The sequence below is a fragment of the Formica exsecta genome, unplaced genomic scaffold (genome assembly GCF_003651465.1).
Source record: "Formica exsecta isolate Colony F162 unplaced genomic scaffold, ASM365146v1 scaffold253, whole genome shotgun sequence".
Classification (NCBI taxonomy): domain Eukaryota; kingdom Metazoa; phylum Arthropoda; class Insecta; order Hymenoptera; family Formicidae; genus Formica; species Formica exsecta.
Genome location: NW_021849803.1, coordinates 141,352 through 163,998, shown reverse-complemented (window position 1 = coordinate 163,998; position 22,647 = coordinate 141,352). Strand labels below are relative to the sequence as shown.

General features: G+C 32.7%; 1 protein-coding gene across 5 annotated transcripts in view; it reads left to right on the top strand.

Moving 5' to 3' along the window:
* LOC115236501 overlaps positions 1-22,647 on the top strand; it is a 174,156-nt gene that overhangs the window by 119,857 nt on the left and 31,652 nt on the right. For all 5 annotated transcript variants that reach the window (XR_003884199.1, XM_029809003.1, XM_029809005.1 and 2 more), the window contains exons 2-4: positions 12,591-12,728; positions 18,214-19,088; positions 22,006-22,100. Coding sequence is in view for 4 of the 5 variants with exons in the window: in XM_029809003.1 (XP_029664863.1) it covers positions 12,650-12,728; positions 18,214-19,088; positions 22,006-22,100 (1,049 nt within the window). In the remaining variant the exon portion in view is untranslated. The remainder of the gene's footprint in view (positions 1-12,590; positions 12,729-18,213; positions 19,089-22,005; positions 22,101-22,647) is intronic.

Genomic DNA, 22,647 nt, shown 5'->3' with positions numbered 1-22,647 from the left:
TCGGAAGAGAAATAAAGAGTATACATAATCGGAGTTTTTTTTAGCGTTCGCCTAAGGGTTACAAGAGAGATGCGTATTTTTAATTAGACGCTTCATTTAATTGAAAAGAACTGGGGATAAGCTCGGATATATACAGCGTAAACAAGACGCCCGTATTATCGATATCGCCGCTGCGGGTGGTGCATACGGTATTTTTTTTTACGCGCCTTATCCAACGCGTGGCGCATTCATTGCATCCCGCGGAATACGCCTTCGGGGATAAATATATGTGCAAGCTGCAACGGTGAAATTAGTTTCCCCGAGCGAGTCGAATTTCGTCTATTTCTTGTCTTGCACACCGCGCTATCTCTTTTCTGCGCCACCCTGTGTAACGAAGACAGGGAAGAAAATCGTGGTGCCTTTAATTAAGGATTTCATTTCGAGCGTTCTTTACGCGAACCGTATTATAAGTCGCCAGATATCTTATTAAAGCAACCAAGAAATACGTCTGTTACGGCAAATGGACGCTCATTAATAACTTAAACAACTATGCGAAAAACTTATATTGCTCGTAAAATTGTAATTCGCATTAATTAATGCGCAATTCATTAAACGTTTGTTTTACTAACGTACGCGAAATAGTGATGAATGGAGGCAAAATTAAAACGCCGTAAGCAGTTATTGCTTATACCAAACTCGTATATATTTTACATATAGCGAGCGACTCTGGCAAAAATCATGAATCATTAATGAGACATTCTGTACAGCTGTGGATGTTATATCTTCATGTATAATTCCTAAAAAAAATGTCTACTTTAGTGGTGCTAAAATTGTCTCTAAGATTTCAAATAGTGGAGATAAAATCGAATAATCTCTCTTAAAACATCTTGCGTTAATGATTTTGCTGTGAGTGGTATATCATGTGAAAATTTGATCCAAGTGTCGTTTTATTGTTATAGAACGATGAAATAATAGGCCGTTGGATTAGTACGATTATATCGATCTCCATAGATAACACCGGAATTGCCGTAAATGGTGCTTCGATATTAATGTATTGCGCGTGAACGATATTCACGTTAATTACTTATCAATTTGTAATTAGGGATTATGGATTAAGGTGAGGATTTGAGTAATACAGCCAGAGAGAACGTAGCTATGATGCTGCGCGCGACGCAACGTGAAAGCATGCAAACTTGGAAATATTTCAAATGGCGCGGTAACGTTAATCTGCCGTAAGCAGATTAGCCACGTAATGAGATCATCAACGTAATCGCATTTTTATATCCACATTTCATACTTATCTCTGACTTGCATTTTATCCCTTCTCTATCTCCTTTACACAATATTGTTGCAGCTATATAGCCAATATATTATTATTAGCGATACATCGTTCTCTTTATCACTGATAATACATCTGAATATTACGTTCATATTATATTTCTGAAAAATATCTATAACATTATATTTAACATTAAAGTCAGTAAGTTGATCTTGATAATATTTCAATATTTCTATTTATGTATTTGTACACGTGTTGTAACTTCTTCAATTCTTAAACTAATTTTATAGAAAAGATTATTAAATTAAAATTAGCAATCGTATTTTTGACCTATTCAAAATATATTTTGTTTCTTTTATAGAAAATGTCAACTCCCTAATTTAATAACGTTCCATATCCATTTCTCTCTCTTGCGCGTATTTATAGTTGTTAGTGTAAATTAACGTAATTATTTTGCGGTAAACTCTCAATTAGAATAAATTATGTAAATCTCGTGACCATTTAAATTGTACGAATCGCGAATTGCCAATGACCAGACTCGGTGAAATGCTCGGTTAACCGAAACTCGATACACTTGAAACGTAGATAATCGGCGTCTTATATCGCGCTTTAATTATTTCGCGCTGTACTAAAATCGGAATCCCGTTAATTCCGTAAATGTGCGCTCGCTTCGTCGTCAACGCGACGTAACGTAGCGTGTTCTAATGAGCACTCGGCTCGCGTGAATCGATATCGCGTTAATTCCGGAATATCCTGGCCCCGAAACTGCGACTTCAGCGATAGCCGGCTTGGATTTCTCGGCAAACTTTCCGTACAGCGAGCGAGCGAGTGAGCGCACAGAGGCGGAGCGGGTTAAATTTGCGAGCCATTAAAGCGACGTTAGCAAGATGACATTACCCGTGGCAGTATCATCCCGTGGATGCTGCTAGGCGTTACGAACACGAGCCGATGGTGTTGCTGCAACAACCGAGCGGAGGGATTAGAATCGCGAAATAACGCGCTCGCGAAACTTACGCGCGAAATTGCGGCTTCGATTTTGTCGTGAATTCAGACGACGCGGAGTTAGATGGATTTATTATACTTTGTCACAAACTTTTGCAAGTTTGAAGGTTGTTAAACTCGATTAAATTTTAGATATATTTGCCGCAATTTTAATGGATTTCAAAACTTCTATTTTAATGAACAATGCGTACAGTTGTGTTTTTCATAATGCAATGAAATTAGAAATACGTTAACGAAGTTTTCTAATAATTGTTTACGTAACAATTAATCATGTGATGCGATGCATTTTTGTTTTACAAGGCGATTAAAAAATGATGCTAAAACATTTAGCATTTCGTAAATATTTTGTCAAGTTAAATATTATTCATCGTTAACATAAATTTCTCCTCTTTCTTACAAGTTATGAAATATTTTCTTACTTTTTGCCATTTTTACTTGCAAAGGTTTTATGAGACCCTAAAAGGGCTGCAATTTAATCTTTAGTCAGCATATATTGTTTTGCGATTAACTCTTTCTCTCTCTCTCTCTCTCTAGAAATTTTCCCGACCTAAAAATATTACATTAAATTTATAATTACGTTATTCTTGTAAATCTCTAGAAAAGTATATTTAATTTATACTACAAAAGTCTAACAGAGAGGAATATATATATATATATTATTTTTTTATTTCTACAAAAGAGAGAGAGAAAGGGAGATATACACATATATCAAATAATGGAATGGAGATATATACATATATTTTTTTCACATGAAATCATAAATTCGAATAAAAATATATGATTAAAACTATTAAACTCTTTGAGAAATTATAACAAAAGAGAAAGATCCTATAACTTTTTTAATTTTAATAGAACAAATAAATAAATCTTCGCATTATTAGATAGCGCTTCAAAGAATTTAAGCTCCTGAAATTATTTGTCGATATTATAAGATGCCATTGTCGCTTTTTTCTTTTTCTTTTTACAATTTTGTAACGCCGTTATCGTCCAAGTAAAAAAAATGGGAAACAGCATTATTCGCCGTGTTTGTAATTTTACCAGTATAAACAGGTAAACGAATATATGGGGCACAATTAATCATATAGTAAGCACGCGCAATTAATTATCTCGAAGATTATTATAACGAATTACAACTGTGCACCGCGGTGCATTACAGTCAGCGTTAATTAGAATATCCGGGCAAAGAGAATGGTAATGTGGCGTATTAATTTGCACGTCGCGGAGATTTAAATGTTTTCTTTTTTGTTAATTTTCCGGAAAGATGGTTGGTGAGTTCATAATTGTCTTCGCCAATTAATACCGATAAATTTTGCTCATTATTTTTGCGCGGAATAAGGATATCGTTTAGTTTTTATCGGTTTGAAAGATACTTCGATTGCAATAAATGTTAAAGTTTCTTTCACAAATTTCTGTATTATGGAACTCTCTCTCTCTCTCTCTTTCTCTCTCTTCTTCTCTGTTTTCACTTCCATTATACAATATTTCTCCATACATTTAAGCATTAAAACATTCCAATATTTAAATATTATTAATATTACTTTTATAATGTTGCACATATTGCATTATTAAAAGTATACAGTATATGTATATTTATTAAATATATGCGGTTTAATAAAATAGAACATTGATAGAATATATGAATCGAACATATTTTAAAATATCATTATTCTCACATTTAATATTTCCAAATTTTCAAAATTACAAGACTGAATATTACTATTATGTATGTATTTAAATTTCGGTCATAAAATTATACTTTCTAATGAAATTTCTTGTGGTTGCATGCACAAATTAAGTATTATTTTTTCTCATGTACGACGGTTTTATATTACTGATGACTTATACCACTTCTGTAAAAAAATCAAAGAGAGAGATAAATATTATGTGTATGAAAAAGTCAATAAAATAATATATGTCAATTTCAGACAAATTTAACTTGAGGATAAAATTTTGAAAGTAATAGTTTTGCATAATAGTTTATATTGACATACATATATATTTTATTGTCTTTTTCAAATTATTTAAGACTGCAATATTTATATTTTGAAGGAAAATAAAGAAGAAACAAAAAAACTTCAATTTAATTCAATAATTCTCTAGATGTTTCCTAAGTTAAACATTCAAGCTAGCATGCTTTAAATGAATAATTTATTTATATGAATTCTCTTTCTTTCTCTCTCTCTTTCTCTTTTTCTATGCTTTACATTGAATAATTTATAATTATTAATATTAATTATTAATAGAGAAACATTATATAAAGGGTTTATTCTCCTCTCTAATTCTGGTGAATATACGTTTCTGAAGAATTGCCTGGCAAAGCATAGAAATGAGGAATAAATTATTAAGTCAACCTCTCGATTAAGTAGCTACCCCGCACTCTAGTTAAGAAGTTTAACTGGCTGAACAACTTGATTCGCCATCTGCGTCGCAGTTGATGTAAGAGTTTCAGTATTACGAATGAGACGTTAGCACCCTCCCAGGCGGCAAAATTGTGAAACCTCATTTATAATTAGCAAGTAGAGTGGAGAGTGATATTTAGCCAACATACTTTCTAATTATTTGCGTGCAATGGGGAGAGATCTGGAAAATTCCGAGGATTGTGGCACGAAATTATGGCTGCGTAATTTAAATGTTAGATTATCAAGAATTTAATATTCCTGAAATTTACGTTTTTTGAGGGTGAGAGCTTGTTTCACAACTAAATAAGAACAATGATTGCTTTGTAGAAAAGTTTAACGCTACATTATTGTTTTAATCTTTTTAGAATTGCAAATTTTATCTAATGTTTTTTGTTATCTTATTAAAAAGATATCGTGACACAAAGATAATAATATTCATAATTTTAATAATTCAATCATTTCTCGAATTGTAACAACCGTATTTTTCCAGAAATTAAAAAAGAATTTATCATACATTTAGAAATGTAATCTGATTTTTAAATATTAGATAATATTTGTCCTAAATATTAACAGACAGAAAATCTTTTGAATTGAGAAATTCAATAATACCTACAATAAGTTCAGTATTTCTTTTTTATAATTTGCTCTAGTAAGCTGAGATTATCGCGGCATTTTATTTATTCAAGACCTCGTCTATCGGCAGTAAATGGCACCACTTGCAGACACATTTGCGATGAAAAATTCGCAGACATTCTCGCGACGTAATGTCCCATTCTTTTGGTTTATTACTTGGTACTACGGCGATGTCACAGCAAACTTGTTTCACAGAAATTGTAGAACGTCTATAGCATTATATATACATTATTATTTGCCCCTGGATTTAACGACTAACGACGGATATATCCATCGGGGAAGTTCCGTCAGTCAGCCGGCTTTGCGTTCGTCCGACGCTAATTGCTATTAACTCGAATATCGAGCCCGTCGTCGCAACTCAGTCCCGAAGTTCATGCCAAATCGCCTCAACTAAACTGCTCTGAGACATCCCGCCGCTTATAACTAGGCCGTCGCTCGCGAAAGTGTGGACGGCCCTATAATTATTACGCGACGTGTTCGCAAGCGAGGGAGAACTTGGTCGTGCTCGCGCGGCGGGAACTTCGTAGCGATATTGATGAGCCGTGGGAGCAGCCTGTTAACGCGATTGTTCGAGAAGTTCGACAAACAATGCCCATCGCGAGTAAGTGCAAGCGGCATCTTGATTCTGCAATATATCTATTAAGTGAGCAGCCGTGCTATTTAGAGGCGTTTAGCCAAGTTATGTATGAGCAAAGGTTAACGTTAATGAATACATTGTATTCGTGATGATTTTTGGAATTTTTATATATAAGTTATATATGAAATACGACGGTATATTCGTGACGTAGTAGAAATAAATCTTCATAAAAGAATACAAGTAAATAATGTTCAAAAAATTAACAATTTTCAAAATTGATATATTCAAAGATAAAATCTCGTACTAAAAAATTTATTGTACTATTAGACTTATTTTTTAAGCGAAGAAATTTGTTTTCTTACCTACTTTTCTTATCTATTTTTAATTAATAAACCTTATATATATACGAACAAATATTTTTTCATATTGTTTTTCTAACAGTTTATCTTATTTAATATTGTTTAATGTATGAGCAAAGGTTAACGTTAATGAATACATTGTATTCGTGATGATTTTTGGAATTTTTATATATAAGTTATATATGAAATACGACGGTATATTCGTGACGTAGTAGAAATAAATCTTCATAAAAGAATACAAGTAAATAATGTTCAAAAAATTAACAATTTTCAAAATTGATATATTCAAAGATAAAATCTCGTACTAAAAAATTTATTGTACTATTAGACTTATTTTTTAAGCGAAGAAATTTGTTTTCTTACCTACTTTTCTTATCTATTTTTAATTAATAAACCTTATATATATACGAACAAATATTTTTTCATATTGTTTTTCTAACAGTTTATCTTATTTAATATTGTTTATTATTTTTGTATTTATTTATTATATTATCACACATATTTATCATATATATTCAGTATTATATTATATCTATTATATATAATATTATATCTATTATCATTGTTATTAACTATTATTTCTGTTAGGATGTATGCCATAATAGTCAGAGCTGCAAGATAAGTTTATATAAATTAAAATGATATATCGATTTCAGAGAAAGTTTCAAACTTATATTCACACTTTGAAAATATACTTTATATTTAGTTTTATTAGCACAAGAACATAATTACGCGTAAAGTTTAATTGTATCATATATCAACGTCGAATAGATGATGCACATTTTTGAAATTGTCAGCAAAATTATTGTACATGATATATCCATGATTCTTCAGCATGGAGTTACGTAACACCATGGTACCATGGTATGACTCACTTTGTTAAAATATTTCTTATTTGTGCCTGTAGAGTTTTGCCAATACTTCCAATATATATATCAAAGTAAGTGAAACGATTGGTTCACTTGGATAGAATTCACGAAACTTTGCGTTGACAAGAACAGCTTTTGCAGGCAAACAACTTAACGGATATTTCTTAGCCACTTTCAATTTAGATTATATACGCTTTTATCCTTGTAATATGCCGTTAAGTGCTATTTGCACAAGAGATGTTCTTGAATTTAGCTTCGACGTAATACGTATATTGTGATTTAAAAAATATACCCCTAAATACATAATACAAATATAAATTCAAAAAGTGGAAAATAAAGTCTGAAAAAAGCAATGATAAAAACGAATTTATTGATTGAAAAAAACTTAAAATTATTTATTTTTAATTAGCAGTTTATTTTAGTAATATAAATCATTGTGCATTTAAAATAAATTTTACTATATGATAAAAATAATTTTTGGATGGTACTTTTTATTATAAAAATATGTAATATTAGATATTATATTATATAAATATAATATTATATTACACATATTGTAATAAAATATTGCAATTTAATATATTGCATTTTTATATATAATTATTTTTGTGGCAAGAATAAGTTCAAATTTTATTTTTTGGATCTTATCCTATACAAACGATCTATATCTTTATTTACGAATCTTATTTTTGAGATGAACAATTGTGCAATTCTTTTAAAGGATGAATAAGAAAATTTCACATCTTTACACAAAATACTTCGCATGCAGTGCAAATCTTTCTTGAAAATTAAAATGTGTTTTCTTGATAATTAATGTTTTATTTGAGCTTTTGTATTTGTAATTAGATAATATCAAATATCAACTTACATTCAGAAAAAAAGTCTTTAGCATAATTTAATGTTGCAAAAAAATTAACTTTTGAGTTCTGCAAGTGAATACTGTGTATACTGTGGTATTGTGGAAGCAAAAGTAAGCTAAATTCATAATTCCATCGTTTAGCTTGCAAAGAAGACTTGCAGTTGATTTACTATTACGACGCTTGCACCGAGATAGCACATGAATCAAAGGAGAAATCCCGAGATCAAAGTTTTCGTGTTACGTAGAAATTCTCGAAATGCCACGCGAGGCCGGGCAGAATTATGCAATCATATCTGTACGAATATTTGACTTCTCTCCGGCTCGGCGAATCTCGTTCCGTCTCGACTCTTGGTAAGTGGTAGCGCATCGTATATATCCGTACGTATAATTACGTTCGTCTGATTAAACATTATAATTGGTAGTCGGCCGTGAGACTCGTCATGTCTGCTCTCCGTTCATACTTGCTATAAGCGTAGCCATATCGTCGGATGTTTGTCCATCAGTTTTTTAAATTTAATTATATGTTCTGACCATACGCAAGAACGTCTCCCATATTTTTCTTATCTACAGATCTTCAGCTATATATACGTATTTATAGATGGGAATTTCTATTTAAAAATAATCTTATCTTAGCGCGATAATTTAATAATACTTGACATTAAATATTTTAATGATTATATAAGCTATTTATTGAAGATAATCCAAAAATAATTTTGATTGAATTTGTGCGTACAATGATTAAATAGATTTGAGTTTTAAAGTGCTAAATGCGTCACCTAATCACGATTATGCGCTCGGAAACTGTTCTAATTATTCATCAAATCCAACAATTCGATAGGCAGTTTCGATATCTGATTCATTAGCTCGTAATGAAGTTATGTTAACGAATGCACGAATCCTGAGAGGACATGATCGGCGTTCTGGCGTTTAATTGCGATTATATGTCGGCAACTTTTCGCATGCAACAACTCTGATATTGCGCTGATGAAAGAAATGAATTTAATGGAAAAGTTTCAATGTGATGTTAGTTTGTTAGTTTGTATAGTCAATTTATATTACGATTTCTTTAAACCGGCACAATGGTGTCGTTTATGTTTCGAAAACTTTCAATGTACAATATATTTCTAATTTCACTCTTTGCAAGAACTGAATTAAATATAGCAGAAATCTCTTATTGCGCGATTTGTAATAAAATTGTTTTATATAATTTGTAATATATTGAATTTACAATTTATCTATAATTAGAGAAAGATGTGATATATTAAAGCTTATTCTTACACGGAACAAAAATGCTGTTGCTTCAATTAAAGTCTACGTCAAGGCCACAACCATACATAGTTCATTCAATGATATTTTTATTGGATCAAATATTTGAATAGTTGTTTTAAGAATCCAAATATTTGATCCAATAAAAATATCATTGAATGAACTATGTATGTTTGTTGGCAGCCCGTGACGTAGATTTTAATTGAAGCAACAGGATTTTTTTTCCCTGTAACAATATATATTTTAGAAGATATTTTATTTTGTATTATCTAAATTTATATAGTTTACAGGCTAGATAAAATATAACAATAAAAAATATACGAAAAGTAATTTGTATCTCGTTATCTTTAAACAATAAATTAATACGTATTTTTGAGCACTGATCTTGTTACTACTAGATAAAATATACACAAAATACAAGCTCATATATTACGATATAAATAAGCTATAACAGATAATAAATAATAAAAAAATAGTCAAATAAGCAAATAAATTAATACATTCAATTTATATTTACGCGTGAGAATATCAATATATTTTGTTTTATTGACAACCTGAGTGCAACTACACGTCACGATTCAATAAATTTTAATACTGTCCTATTTTCGCTTGCGAAAAATAAATACCGTCACTCTGCTAACGATTAACGGAAACTGTGTAATAACGTGGTGAATATTGTCGATATATCGACAGCATATTTCAAAAACTGATGGGTATTAAACAGTAACACGCAGTTATTTTACGGAAAACAAAGTAAAACGACTTTAACGTGCTGTATATAATGCTTTATAAATATAAATACAAATATGAAAGGAATAATGTGTATAAAAAAATGAGTGACGTATTTGTATATAAGCCAATTTTTGAATAATACATTTAATTTTATTCGATTATAAAAAATTGTTTTATTTTATGTTTATTTGATTACTGAATTTTGCGCGCGCGTGCGGCATACTTCATGATTTAAATATGTTATATTATTATATAAACTATTATTTAGTTTTCTTTATAATTATTATACAAACGCTTTTTTATCTCATTTTACAGATCTTAATTTTTTAATTAAATTATTCTCTCCTTTCACACACACAATTTTAGTTAATATAAATATTGTAGTTCTATGCAACAATTTTGACTTCTGATCAATGATGTACGAAGAGAGAAGATATACGTTTAATGATAACTATAGCTGCTTCAAAAACTTTATTTATCCGTCAACGTCGGAAAGACGGGCAAATCGTGTTTGTTAGAGGTGACGGATGCAAATTAGGGAATGTGGTCGAGGTCGAGGATAATATTTCTAAGGAAGCAAGCTTAATCACGAGTAGCTCTTTAATAATTGCCTTACCCGCGTAATTGTAAATTCCGCCGTACAGTGTAGTAAATATTCTTGTATGGTTTAATCTGTTTAATATTAAACCTATATTTATTTATGACACAATATAAATTCTTCTTATTTTTAGCTATGGAAATTATGAAAAATTTTTACTCGCATGAATTTTGTATTGTCAGTGATCATCTATAAAATGACTGAAAGCATTATTCTTTATGTTTATATGTTATTTTACATTTTTTATTATATAACATTTTTTTTTATTTTATATGTAAAATAATAATTTAATATTTTTATATGTATTATAATTATTTAAAAAATTAATTAAAAGTATATAGTGAATGAGAAAAACTTATCTCTTTTACTTATCTTTTGTTGTATATCATGCTTTGATTTTTTTATTTATTATATCTAAAATTTATTGCTATTTGTAAATAATATAATCATACTTTATAATATAATCAACTTATATCGAAACATCAGGATAACAATACTGTATGATTGTTAATCCATGTGTTTACATTTTGTACAAATAAGAAGATAGTATGATTATGATTAGGTACACATTGAGAGAGAGAGAGAGAAAGAGAAGATTAATTCATTAACAATATCACTTCTATGTGCTATATCTTTTGTCAACATATATGTGTGCAACTATTATTTACGCGATAAATCTGCCTTGTGTAATTCACGTGTCGTTTAGTCATGCCAATTAATATAGCGAAACTGTAGATGTTTCTCAGCTAGCATTTCCAGGAGTACTCGAAACACGTTGGTGCCGTACTCATTTAACTCTATAAATGGCTTCGAAGTTACCTGCTAACGATTATAGTGATGCCATGAGCAGATTACACGTTGATTACGCAATGCAATTTGTCGGTTTTGTGTCAAACAACTCGTCAAGGAGATATATTCCTTTTCTTCCGCAATATTTCTTTACACCAGTAAGATATAAACTGTTGCTTATCTCCTATTTTTTAAATAAATAAAAAAATATGCGTAAAAAACCGAAACAGCAAAATGTAATTGATAAAACCATTAGCGGAATAATGGAGTTATTATCTTTCTTGGGAACAACAAACTCTTAAGAGAATACTTAATATATGTATATAAAACCTTGCTTCTTATAGTCATGTATTGCAATTTTTCTCTTTATGATTTTATATCGAGAGAAAAAAGAAAGATAAAATTTTATATGATATTAAAATAATTATTTAAAAGAAATGTGTGGCATATGTCAGCTATTTTTAGTACGCTTAGCAGAAAAATATCAGAATGCAGATTGACCGTTTTTCTACGATACATTTCTTTAGTAGAACTGAAAAAGATGTAACATCGCGCATTCGTTATAGCACTCATTACAATGGGAGATTAAAACTTGGAAGTAGCGCAGTAAAAGTTACGACGCCTGCTTTTCAACGATCCTTTTTAACAATGCTTAGTAGGAACTTTGGCACAACGAACTTCTTGATTTTGCTATCGTAAAACGAAACGAATCACGTGTTCCTTCAATGTTTTCGCCAACCCATCCAAGCGATTTTGCGAAAGTAATCTCGTGCGAAAAATAAATGCACACTTTTCCGATGCATTATTCGAGTTTTGAAGTAAAGTTTTGCTGGCAAAAAAAAATGCGAAGAATGTTCAGAAACAATATCTATTCTATTCTGAGCAAATAAATTATAAATAGAAAAAAACACAGATATTAGTAAAGATATTAAAAATCTCTTCATTTAAATAGAAATTTGAATATTTTGTTTTTTATTATTTTTTTTTTTTATTCAAAAGAGAAGAGAGAATTTGCTCTTTTTTATGCAATTGCATCTAAAAGACATATCAAAATAAATCATTTATATCGAAATAAACCATTGTAATTATATCTTATCTTGTTTATCAAATGTGTAACTTTAAATTTGTTAGGAATTAAATTTGCTCTGTAGTTTTGAATCTTAAATGTATAATTGTAATTTTACAAATTAATATTTGCAATTTATAATCTTTATTTATTATTAACATAGTCATTCAATTTCTTGCGTAGAGGGAAGATGAACGAGATGGAGCAGATTCCTGAGGGCTGAGATCGCGCGGATCTTCGAGATGGCTGGTTGGAGAATGCAGCCGACCGCCACGGTGCTCGGCGTCATCGCCATTGTCATGATCACTATTACTGCGTCAGGTAAACGATATAATGTACAATTTTTGTTCGACTTTATTCTTAATTATTCTTAATACGAACACGCTTCTAATCTAACAGAATGCCCATTAGGGCTCAAACAAATCCTTTAGCTTTATTTTATCTTTCATCGATATGTATATACTTTTATATACAAATACTCGGCTAATGCGATTTTATATATCATTATCGAAAAATATAAATTTATCTGTTTTTATCGTAAACAAAAGTCCGAATTATGTGGTACAAGCAATATACATGTGTGTGCTTAAGGTTTAATCATTTTTTAAAATTATATTTTATATACAATATTTTTAAAAGTAACGTAAAATATTGAATTATGTGTTAATGGATTAATATAATAGAAATCTATAAAATTTCATTGCAATATGCACCATCTGTAAAGTGTTACAACACTTTAGTAAAATAGAAAATAATTGAAGGAACTTAAATATCTGGAATATTGACAATGTTATAAAAGTTATGTTATATTTTCTGCATTATACATTATAATTCAAAAGTTAATTTTTAAAAATTAATTCTCAAAAGTTAGTTTTCAAAAGTTAATTTTTAAAAGTTGATTTTTGCATTCACTATTTGCTCATGAATTTCAATGGAATGTTTTACAGTCGAATATTCACATGCAGTGAAATATTGTTACGAGTAAATGAACGATTCATTCATCTCAGTTGATTGGAATACGAAGATTTTTAATTAACCTAAATGCCCAGTTGCGTCGAGTCGTAACAACGGAAAACTACCGTACCCGGCAGGATAAAGAGGGCAAAACTTCTTTTGTAGCTACCAAGCTCGTTGTTCTATACAGCATCGTGAAAATAGCTTCATCGGAATCTACTTTCTTGCGTTTCCTAGCAATCACCATTTCGTAGGTGAACGCTCTTTCGCGCAATTCCACACGCCCCACAAAACTTGAAAGTAGCGGACAACGAGATTGTATTTAATGTTGATAGATCTGGCTGTATCAAAAATAAATAATTATTTTGATGCTTTATATAATAATTTTAATTTTTAGCAATTTATTTTTATGTAAAAAGAACAAAAAATTATTAATTGGCTCGAGTAGATAATATTTTGGTAATTCTTGTCAAAAAGATAGACAAATAAATTAAGATAATATAAACAAAGGAAATCGGGCTAATTAAGAGCCGAGAGCGCAGTTACATTTGCGCAAATATTCTAATTAATAATTATTTATTATGGTAAATTTGGAATGTTTCGATCCTGGTATCGGACCATCTTCAAGTATGCGCATACTTTGATTAACCACTCGCTGAAGATGGTCCGATACCAGGATCGAAACGTTCCAAATTTACCATAATAAATAATTATTAATTAGAATATTTGCGCAAATGTACTTAACTGCGCTCTCGGCTCTTAATTAGCCCGCTTTCCTTTGTTTGTTTTTCGCGAGAGCCTTTATTTTATATATTTAAGATAATTTATTTTGCCTGCTACAATTAAACGAATATAGTTTTATATTTTGTGAGATGGAACAAAGATGGAATTTTTAATTTTATTAGAGACTTGATTCTAAAATTACGCTATATAAAAGGTCCTAAGATAGAAAAATCGATATTAAAAACTACAAAATTCTGTTATGACATATAAAATTGGCAAAATCTTTATTTTCTTAGAAATACTATCTCATGACGATATTACATTTTTAATTGCGATTTTCGCGGAGTATAGATCCTCGTATAATTCAATCCTTCAAAGACCGACGGCTGTCTGGGACCTGCATCCGTCGCGTCCGCAGGAATAAATCCGCGGAGTTTTCTTCTTCGCACGTTCCGCGAATTTGTCTATCACACGTGACACGCGTAAATCCAATGCTGACAAATTGCAGAGCGCGGAGATAGGTGTGCACGGTTATACTTCGGCAATACCGCTCGATCGCAGCTGGCTAAAAACGCGCTCGGCTCGAAGGTGGAAAAGGGAAATTAGGCGCGCGAAATTTGCAGACGCGGCGAATGAAAAATGATACGTTACTTATGCATCGGTTACACGGATCCGCGATCGGAAGTTATCAATCACAAGGAACAAACGCGACGTATATCTTCATTTTGCGGCGCGCGGCTAATAGCCGAAATTCTGCACGAATCACTTGCACTACCGGAGCAACGGCGCTTTTAAGCTACGACCGCCGATATCGCACGGCGGCGATCAATCATTCGCACAAATCGGGGTATATTCAGGGCGCGGGATTGAAGAAAAAGCTTCCCTTCATGGATCGGCAACAAAACCCGAGACGAACGATCGCCTTATCTGTTATCACAGAACGTGTTATTCGGATCATGTTCAGCAGAGATGGGACCGTCGCGAATAATAATACGCGTAATCCCGGCATAGCGAAGATTAATACGCCAATAGAACTTTGATAATACTATCGGAAGTTAATTGAACATAAGCGGAATACGCTCGGAAATTATTCGGATATCGAAACTTAAAGAGATCTTGCCTTGCTACAACATTATTTTCCTAGCACTATAATTTCATTCAAAATACGAAGCAAGTATATTACAATAGAATGATCTCTATGCAAGCAAAAGTTGTTCAGAAGAATCTGACAAATTTTAGAGTGTCTTGAGAACATTATTCTTTATACACATCATACACGTCCGCCACATGGTTTACAAATCATTTCTCGAAGATTAAAAGCAACGGGGCAAATAAATCGTAATTTATTGATTCTTTTGCAACGAGACTCGAACACAAAAGAATGTAGCAATTTCCGGATTTTCCGCAGAAATCACTGCACACACGTTTGTCGTTTTATAAATCATTACGAACGTCGTCGTCGACCAAAATTACACAACGTTGCTCGACACGATCGATCACTCGCGACGCAAAGCGCGCGGTAAATTGCTTCCGAACGACGAACGACGAACGAACGTCACGTTGTCGTTGCTGTTACCGTTGCTGTTGCCATTACAGCCGGTGCTATCGGCATGGTCGGCAATATCGATTCGCGTAAACAAGATCTCCGTCGTCAAATATCGAGGTGTATATCGGTTTGGTGACGTTTGCGCAGCTTGCGGACAATCGGCGAGATCGGACATTCTCGACATTTTCACGAATCTATATATCAAAAATTGACGATGTAGACATAGCTGAAATACTGAAATGTATGTGTGTGAATATAAATCTAAGGTTTCTAAATTTTTTAAATTGTGCAAACAATAAATTTAGATAAATTTAGAACAATATATAGAGATTAATATTAATATTATATGTTTTATAATTTAAAAAATATAATTTGCATTAATTTTTTAAAAATTGTACGATACAAATCTCTAAATTTGTTATTTTTTTTATTTTATATATGTTAAAATATGAAAATTTTTAATTATAAGGAACTAAAAATGATTAATTTTTTCCGAATTAATATTTTATATAAATTATTAACAATTTAATAATTTTTTAGAACATTATTAATTGTATTATATTGCACAATTTCGAAACTCGTATTGAAACGTAAGCCGGAGAAGATTGAAAGGCTTAACATAATGGGATAGAAAAGTATAGATACTCTTTACAGTCTCTTTTTTCTGGTGATTTTCAATTTTCTACCAGTTACAATGATAGCAAAAAGAAGAAAGACCGGCATAATATCTTGTGACGAAATAGAAAATTGAAAAGCGAACGTACAATCGAAAAGCTACACATGAAAGTCTACGACTGTTCCTGGATAACGGTAGAATAGAAGATACAAAAGATATAGTGTGCTCTCTGATACAAGTCTCACGGCAGATAGCAATCTTATAATCCTCCTATACTCAGTATAGTAGATACAGCAACTATGGGGCTGTATTCATCGCGACCGTTACTACTGTAAGAGCAGTATCCACTTGCATGAATAGGATTGTAACGATATCGCGCGAGAAGCCCATTAGAATATCGATGAATCTATGTTCTACGACAAATACAGCCTTATTGCACTCAACACAAAGCTGTTGTGTTGAGTGCAATAAGACTGTATTCGTCGTATTCGACTGTAATACATTATATTCGTGAGAATTCCCAATAAGTAACATTGTAGTGCGCCAAAATTTTATCTTTGAAACATTATTATGAATGTATTTTTAGAAATAGATGCAGGTTGAATTTATTGAGATACGCTCAAAATGTTAGTAATGTTAATAATAAATGAAAATTGCAACAATGCAATTTTCATTGCAAACAAATGCAACAATGGAGAGTTTTCTTCTACTACAAAATTTGGTGATGAACTAATTTATACATCTTTTTATATGACTACATCGTCCAAATGCATAATTATCGATTTAGTCATTAATTAAATTATTAATATGCCTACAGTTTGGCGACTCTTACAAATTCGATACTGTCCTGAATTATTCGATTTACAATAATCGATAAAAAGCATAATTAAATTCTAAATTTTTTTATCGTAATACAATTAAAAAAGCATTATTTGTACTAACGATAGCGCAAATTTGTATCCACAGAGAAAGAAATTTCTCGATACTGATCGCGCTAAAGTAAATTTTGTTAGATGGCAGAAAGCTCGTAGAGCAAAGTTTCCACGAGAGTTGTTTATCGCTAGTTTTCTCATGGACTCCAATCGCGATCGAAACCATGCGGGAAAAACGAAACCTTACACCGGAAACTTTGCCAGCGCTTTTGCGAATAAAACCGCGGTCATGATACGCGCGCTCGCAAAATGAAATTCCTGCGGAAGTGAACCTGCGGCACTTTTGTTTCGCGATAATACGCATCGCTGTCCCGCGCACAAAGGTATTACATATCGTTATTATCATCTGGTTCTCATCGTATGGAATATTTTCAAGTGAATGTCGCGTGCAGATTTTCAACTTTTGTTTCATGTTAAACTTTTTCGATACGTGACCTTTTTTTAATCAAACGAGATGTTATATATATATGTATTACATAAATTATAATTAATTTTATATGTTATATATATGAAACAAGTTTTTAAATTTATGTTACATTAAAAAAGTGTATATATATGTACATTTAAATACACACACACACATATATGCTTTTTTATGTAAGTACTGATGTAAATATTATATAATGCTGGATGTGCAGTGTGTCGATATATATTTCAGTCAATTTATTAGAGAGTTTATATCGTTTTTAAAGTAAGCGATTCCATGATGCACTATCTTACTTCATAACATTCTTAGATCTGAGATTTTGATTGGCCATTTATCGACTCTCCTTCGAGAGCTCTTGAACACCCCATAAAACTCTCGGCTGCACTTCTTATGTCCTCATTTAAATCCTCACTCGACGGAAGATCATCCTCTACCTCGTTCCAAGCTATAAATCCCGGTGAAGCGAGTGCTCCGCCTCGTCGGCATGTCGATTCACCCTCAACACGGTCGACGAACTTGTGTTCATCCTTTAGATTTTCCGCCTACCACGTGCATATATCCCCTCAAATTTAACTTATCGTAACATGGCCGTTTGCTTTCTAACGCAGAAACGGAGAGCGGCGCCATCGAGCATGGCATCAATCATCTCGACGAGGAAGATCAGCGTTCCGGCGAAAGGATTGCAACGAATCACACCGTCGAAACCGTTGGTTGGTCTCGCGATAACGATACAGCGGCCCTTGAGGAAGTGATTTCCGCCGTCGCGGTTGAGTATCCAACTTCGACGAAGAGCTCTCTCTCGCTCGTTACCGTGATTGAAGCTCACTTCGAAAACACATCGAAGAAATATGTAGACCAAATGATATTCGCTTCCAAGAGGATCGAGGACTCGGAACAGGCGGAAGAGGCGCTAGCGACGTTGAAGCACATCGAAGAGTTTCGAGGAACGAACGAGTCTACAATAGAAAAGCCAAAGAATGATTGGCTGACAATGATGCCGGTCGAGAAGGAGGAAGATGTTACGAAAGCGAAATACGAAAGCGAGCAGAGAAACGTGGAGGACATCAGGGCGATCTCGTTCCAAGTACCGCCACCGAACGAGGAGGAGGATTATCAGGACAGCCGACAACAGGGGAAGACCAGCATCGACCAGATGAACGAGACGCGAAAGCTTGGTGAGACGAGGAAGAATCAGTCTAGATCGGCCAACAATCTACTGCTGAGCGGCAAATCGACGAAGGCCTTCTACGAAATAAAACCGTCGATTAGGACGCTAGAAACGGAACGCGGTCGTGATCATCAGTCCCAGACGACCACTCACAAAACTCTATCGGGCAGAAAGTTTGTTCTGCCCAGCGTCGATAGCGCCTTTGGTAAATTCGGTCCGTACTTCGAGGACGGCGATCGAGAGATGAATGTCACCACGAGAATCGGCAGCACCGTTTTGCTGGACTGCAAAATCGGCATGCTAGGCAATAAAGAGGTGAGTCGCATTATTTGTCATTCGTCTCATTAATTTTTCCTGCAGCGACTGCGAGATGATGCGAGGGAGACGTCGAATAAAAGCAAAATGGAAATTTAAATCTTGTTACAACTTCGTGATCGACGACATTGTGTGACAAACGGGCGAATTATAATGAGAAGAGAGACTAAATTGTTGAGTCAGACTTTAGTTTCATCGGCGGCAGACTGTCGCGATAATTCCAGGCATTTTGCGGCGAGAATATACTCGTTTTATTTTAGTGTCTATTGATATTATATTAATTTAATCGGGATATTTTATAGGGATAATTATAGAAAAGTGTAATAATAAGTGTGATAATATTAATTTTTTAACTTAAACTTTTTTAAATATTTTTATAAATTATTTTTATATATCTTTTTAGTTTATTATCATAATTATATTTTTCTTTTTATAGAAATAATATATACCAAAGAAATTACAATTACAAGGAAGGTACAAAGATGTAGAAAGATAGAATTTTTATAAACCTTCTTACAGACCTTCTAAAATTCTTTACATAATTTCAATGATATAATTCTCAGTAGGTATTTCTCAGTTTGTCAAATTTAAGCATAATTAAAATTCACAAGACTAAGGCGATACTGATTGTACGAACTCCGCGAATTCAATTAGATAGATCGCTCGTTTGTTCTCTGTCAAATCACGCGAATCGAGACGAAGGCGCGATGAGCGAGAAGCCGTGAATGCGAGAAAGACGCAGCCGCGAGCGAGAAAAGAGGCGCGGATTATAATTGCAAACACATCGTTTATTAGTGGCCGCTGCCGTGTACATTCTCGTCCATCTTGTCGTTGCGAAAGTTTTCGCATTTCAATCAGTGCCGTTTCTTTCCCGCGATATCTCCTGTCCCTTTCGCGCCACGTGATTTCCACGTCCGTTTGTTCTTCTTCGTCGGACGGCACAAAGTTTCGGACCGCTCGAGATACAGCGCTCAGGGGTTCCCCGTGGGATTCATATTCCGCGGAATACGTAATGCGAAACCGATTGCGCTGGGACGGGCGCGCCAAGGAACGAAATGAATGCTTCCGATTCAACGTGCGTGTATGCGTGTGTCACCCCTATGCATGTACGGCGCGTCGCGCGCGCTCCGAGAATAGTAAACAACTCGAAGGGAACTTAATTATAAAACATCGTCCGTACTGTTTGCCAAGTCGTTCCTTTTCCGTAAAATGACTGCTTAAAAGAACGGTTATTCGAGGAAATATTTGTCCGCCTTAAATATTTACTCGCGATCACGACTTTTTAAGTAGAATAATCCTGATACAACGCCGACATAATATCCATTGTACTTACATGTATCAAGCATGTATTGTGTACATTTGCGATTATACTGAACAATATTATGGATTTAACAATGCTTTCTTATAAAAAATAAAATAAAGCATTCTATTAAAAACAATGCAAATTTTAAGTTCTGCGATCTAAAGCCTCGACATTATTTTTAAAATTTAATCTTTTAATGAAAGAAGAAATGGGATTAGCTATAGAATTCATGCAATTTATAGTAAAAAGAATGCCTAAAACAAAATTAATAAAACTCTCTAGTTATTTATATTGTAATGTGTTATTTGATCAGAAAATATAACAAAATTGAAATTATTTATTGTTTAATTTTGATGTATATATTATACAATTTATTAAAATTTTTACGGCCAGGCTGATCGGTTTAAAAAATTTTTTTGCACGTTTCTATTTTCGCGTCACGTTATCCTCTCTCAAAAGTTGAACCCTCGTTAATTCCATTATATTAAAGACCACTGAAACGGCTCTTCTCGAACTCGGCGACTTCCGAGATAACTTTTCTGGCGAGCGACAAATTTAATTCGGATGGCACGCAGCGTATAAGGGGCCGTCCGACTTGTCTAGAAATTATTTTCCCCGTTTCCTTTAGTAAAAAGTTCTCCGTAACATAATTCGGGCGTCTACAAAATCTTCTGAACGGTTAATGTTTTTGTCGCGGGCGTTAAGTTTTTACAAGATAGATTGTCCGTTTTATTCTCGATGACAAATCGTGAAAGCTTGTCCCCAGATATCTCATTATTATGCTGGTTGGCATATATGATATGAATCTCCAGAGAATGCTTCGTACACAAAGAGGACGGAAATGTTGTTGCAAACAACATAAAGACGTGTTTATATTATATAAAAAAATATAATCAATTACATTGCATTTTAAAATCTTTATTTCTATCTACAAGTGAATATTGTTTTGAAATATCTGCTTTAAGCGATAGTAAACATGCCGCAAATGAAAATTATAATTAGAGTTTAATAAAAAGTTCCACACATAAGAATATATATGAAGTAAAAGATTAATAAAAATAATTTTTTCTTTGTACAAATATTTTTTTAAGATTAATTCTATCTCTCAACAAAGTTAGATTTTCACATTTGCTTCTTCTTATATAAGAAGTTAATTATTTAAATTATATAAATTTGATATCACACACTAAACTTTTCTATAGCATCGTTCAATAATCGTATCGTGTGAATGAACCTTAAATCAATACTCATCTGGCCGGAGCTCCGCGGAAATTGTTTGCTGCATTCATTGCCGATGAACCGACATACGCTTGGAACGGAAATTGCTTGATGCCTTGTTTAAGATCTTAGAGCAAATAGACTTATTAATTTCCAATGCGACCTCTCTGTCTCTTGAGAACGTCCTGTCGTATTTTTCAGCGAGAGGCACAGTAATTGTTTCAAAGATATAGATATATCTCAATGATTTATTTAAAAAATATAAGAAAGTGTACTTTCTATAATTATTTCATTTTTGCAGATATCATCATGGCAATAAGAATATTCATTTTATTTAAAGATTTGACAAAAATAATTACTAAAGATGATAATAATGACGTTGCTTTTTGTTTGCAGGTGACATGGTTGCAGCATAGTAAGGATTCATTTCGTCTGTTGACAGTGGGTAAAATGTCATATAGCAACGACCAAAGAATCAGTCTTAATTTTAGGTAAGTCGTATATATACATATACAGGGTGAGTCATTTTAATCAACGCACGCAAATATCTCGTAAAGTAAGCAAGATGGAAAAAAATGTTTTTTACAAAAGTTGTAGGGTTCAGAGGGGGACACATGATGAAAATATGGACCTGACCTTGAGTGACCTTTTCAAGGTGAGGTCAATGTGATCGATATTTTCTTAAATGGAACCGCCCATTTTTTATTGCATATTCTTTTGTAGCTTATCTCGAAAGCTTTTCAAAACACTATAATAAAGTATTTTTTCATTAAGTACTTTTTGAGTTATTTTATATTTTATTCTGACATATTTTGATATAAAAAATAATATGCAATAAAAAAGGGGGGGTTCCATTTAAGAAAATATCGATCACATTGACTTGGCCTTGAAAAGGTCACTCAAGGTCAAGCCCATATTTTCATCATGTGTCCCCCTCTGAACCCTACAACTTTTGTATAAAACATTTTTTTTCCATCTTGCTTACTTTACGAGATATTTGCGTGCGTTGATTAAACTGACTCACCCTGTATATATATA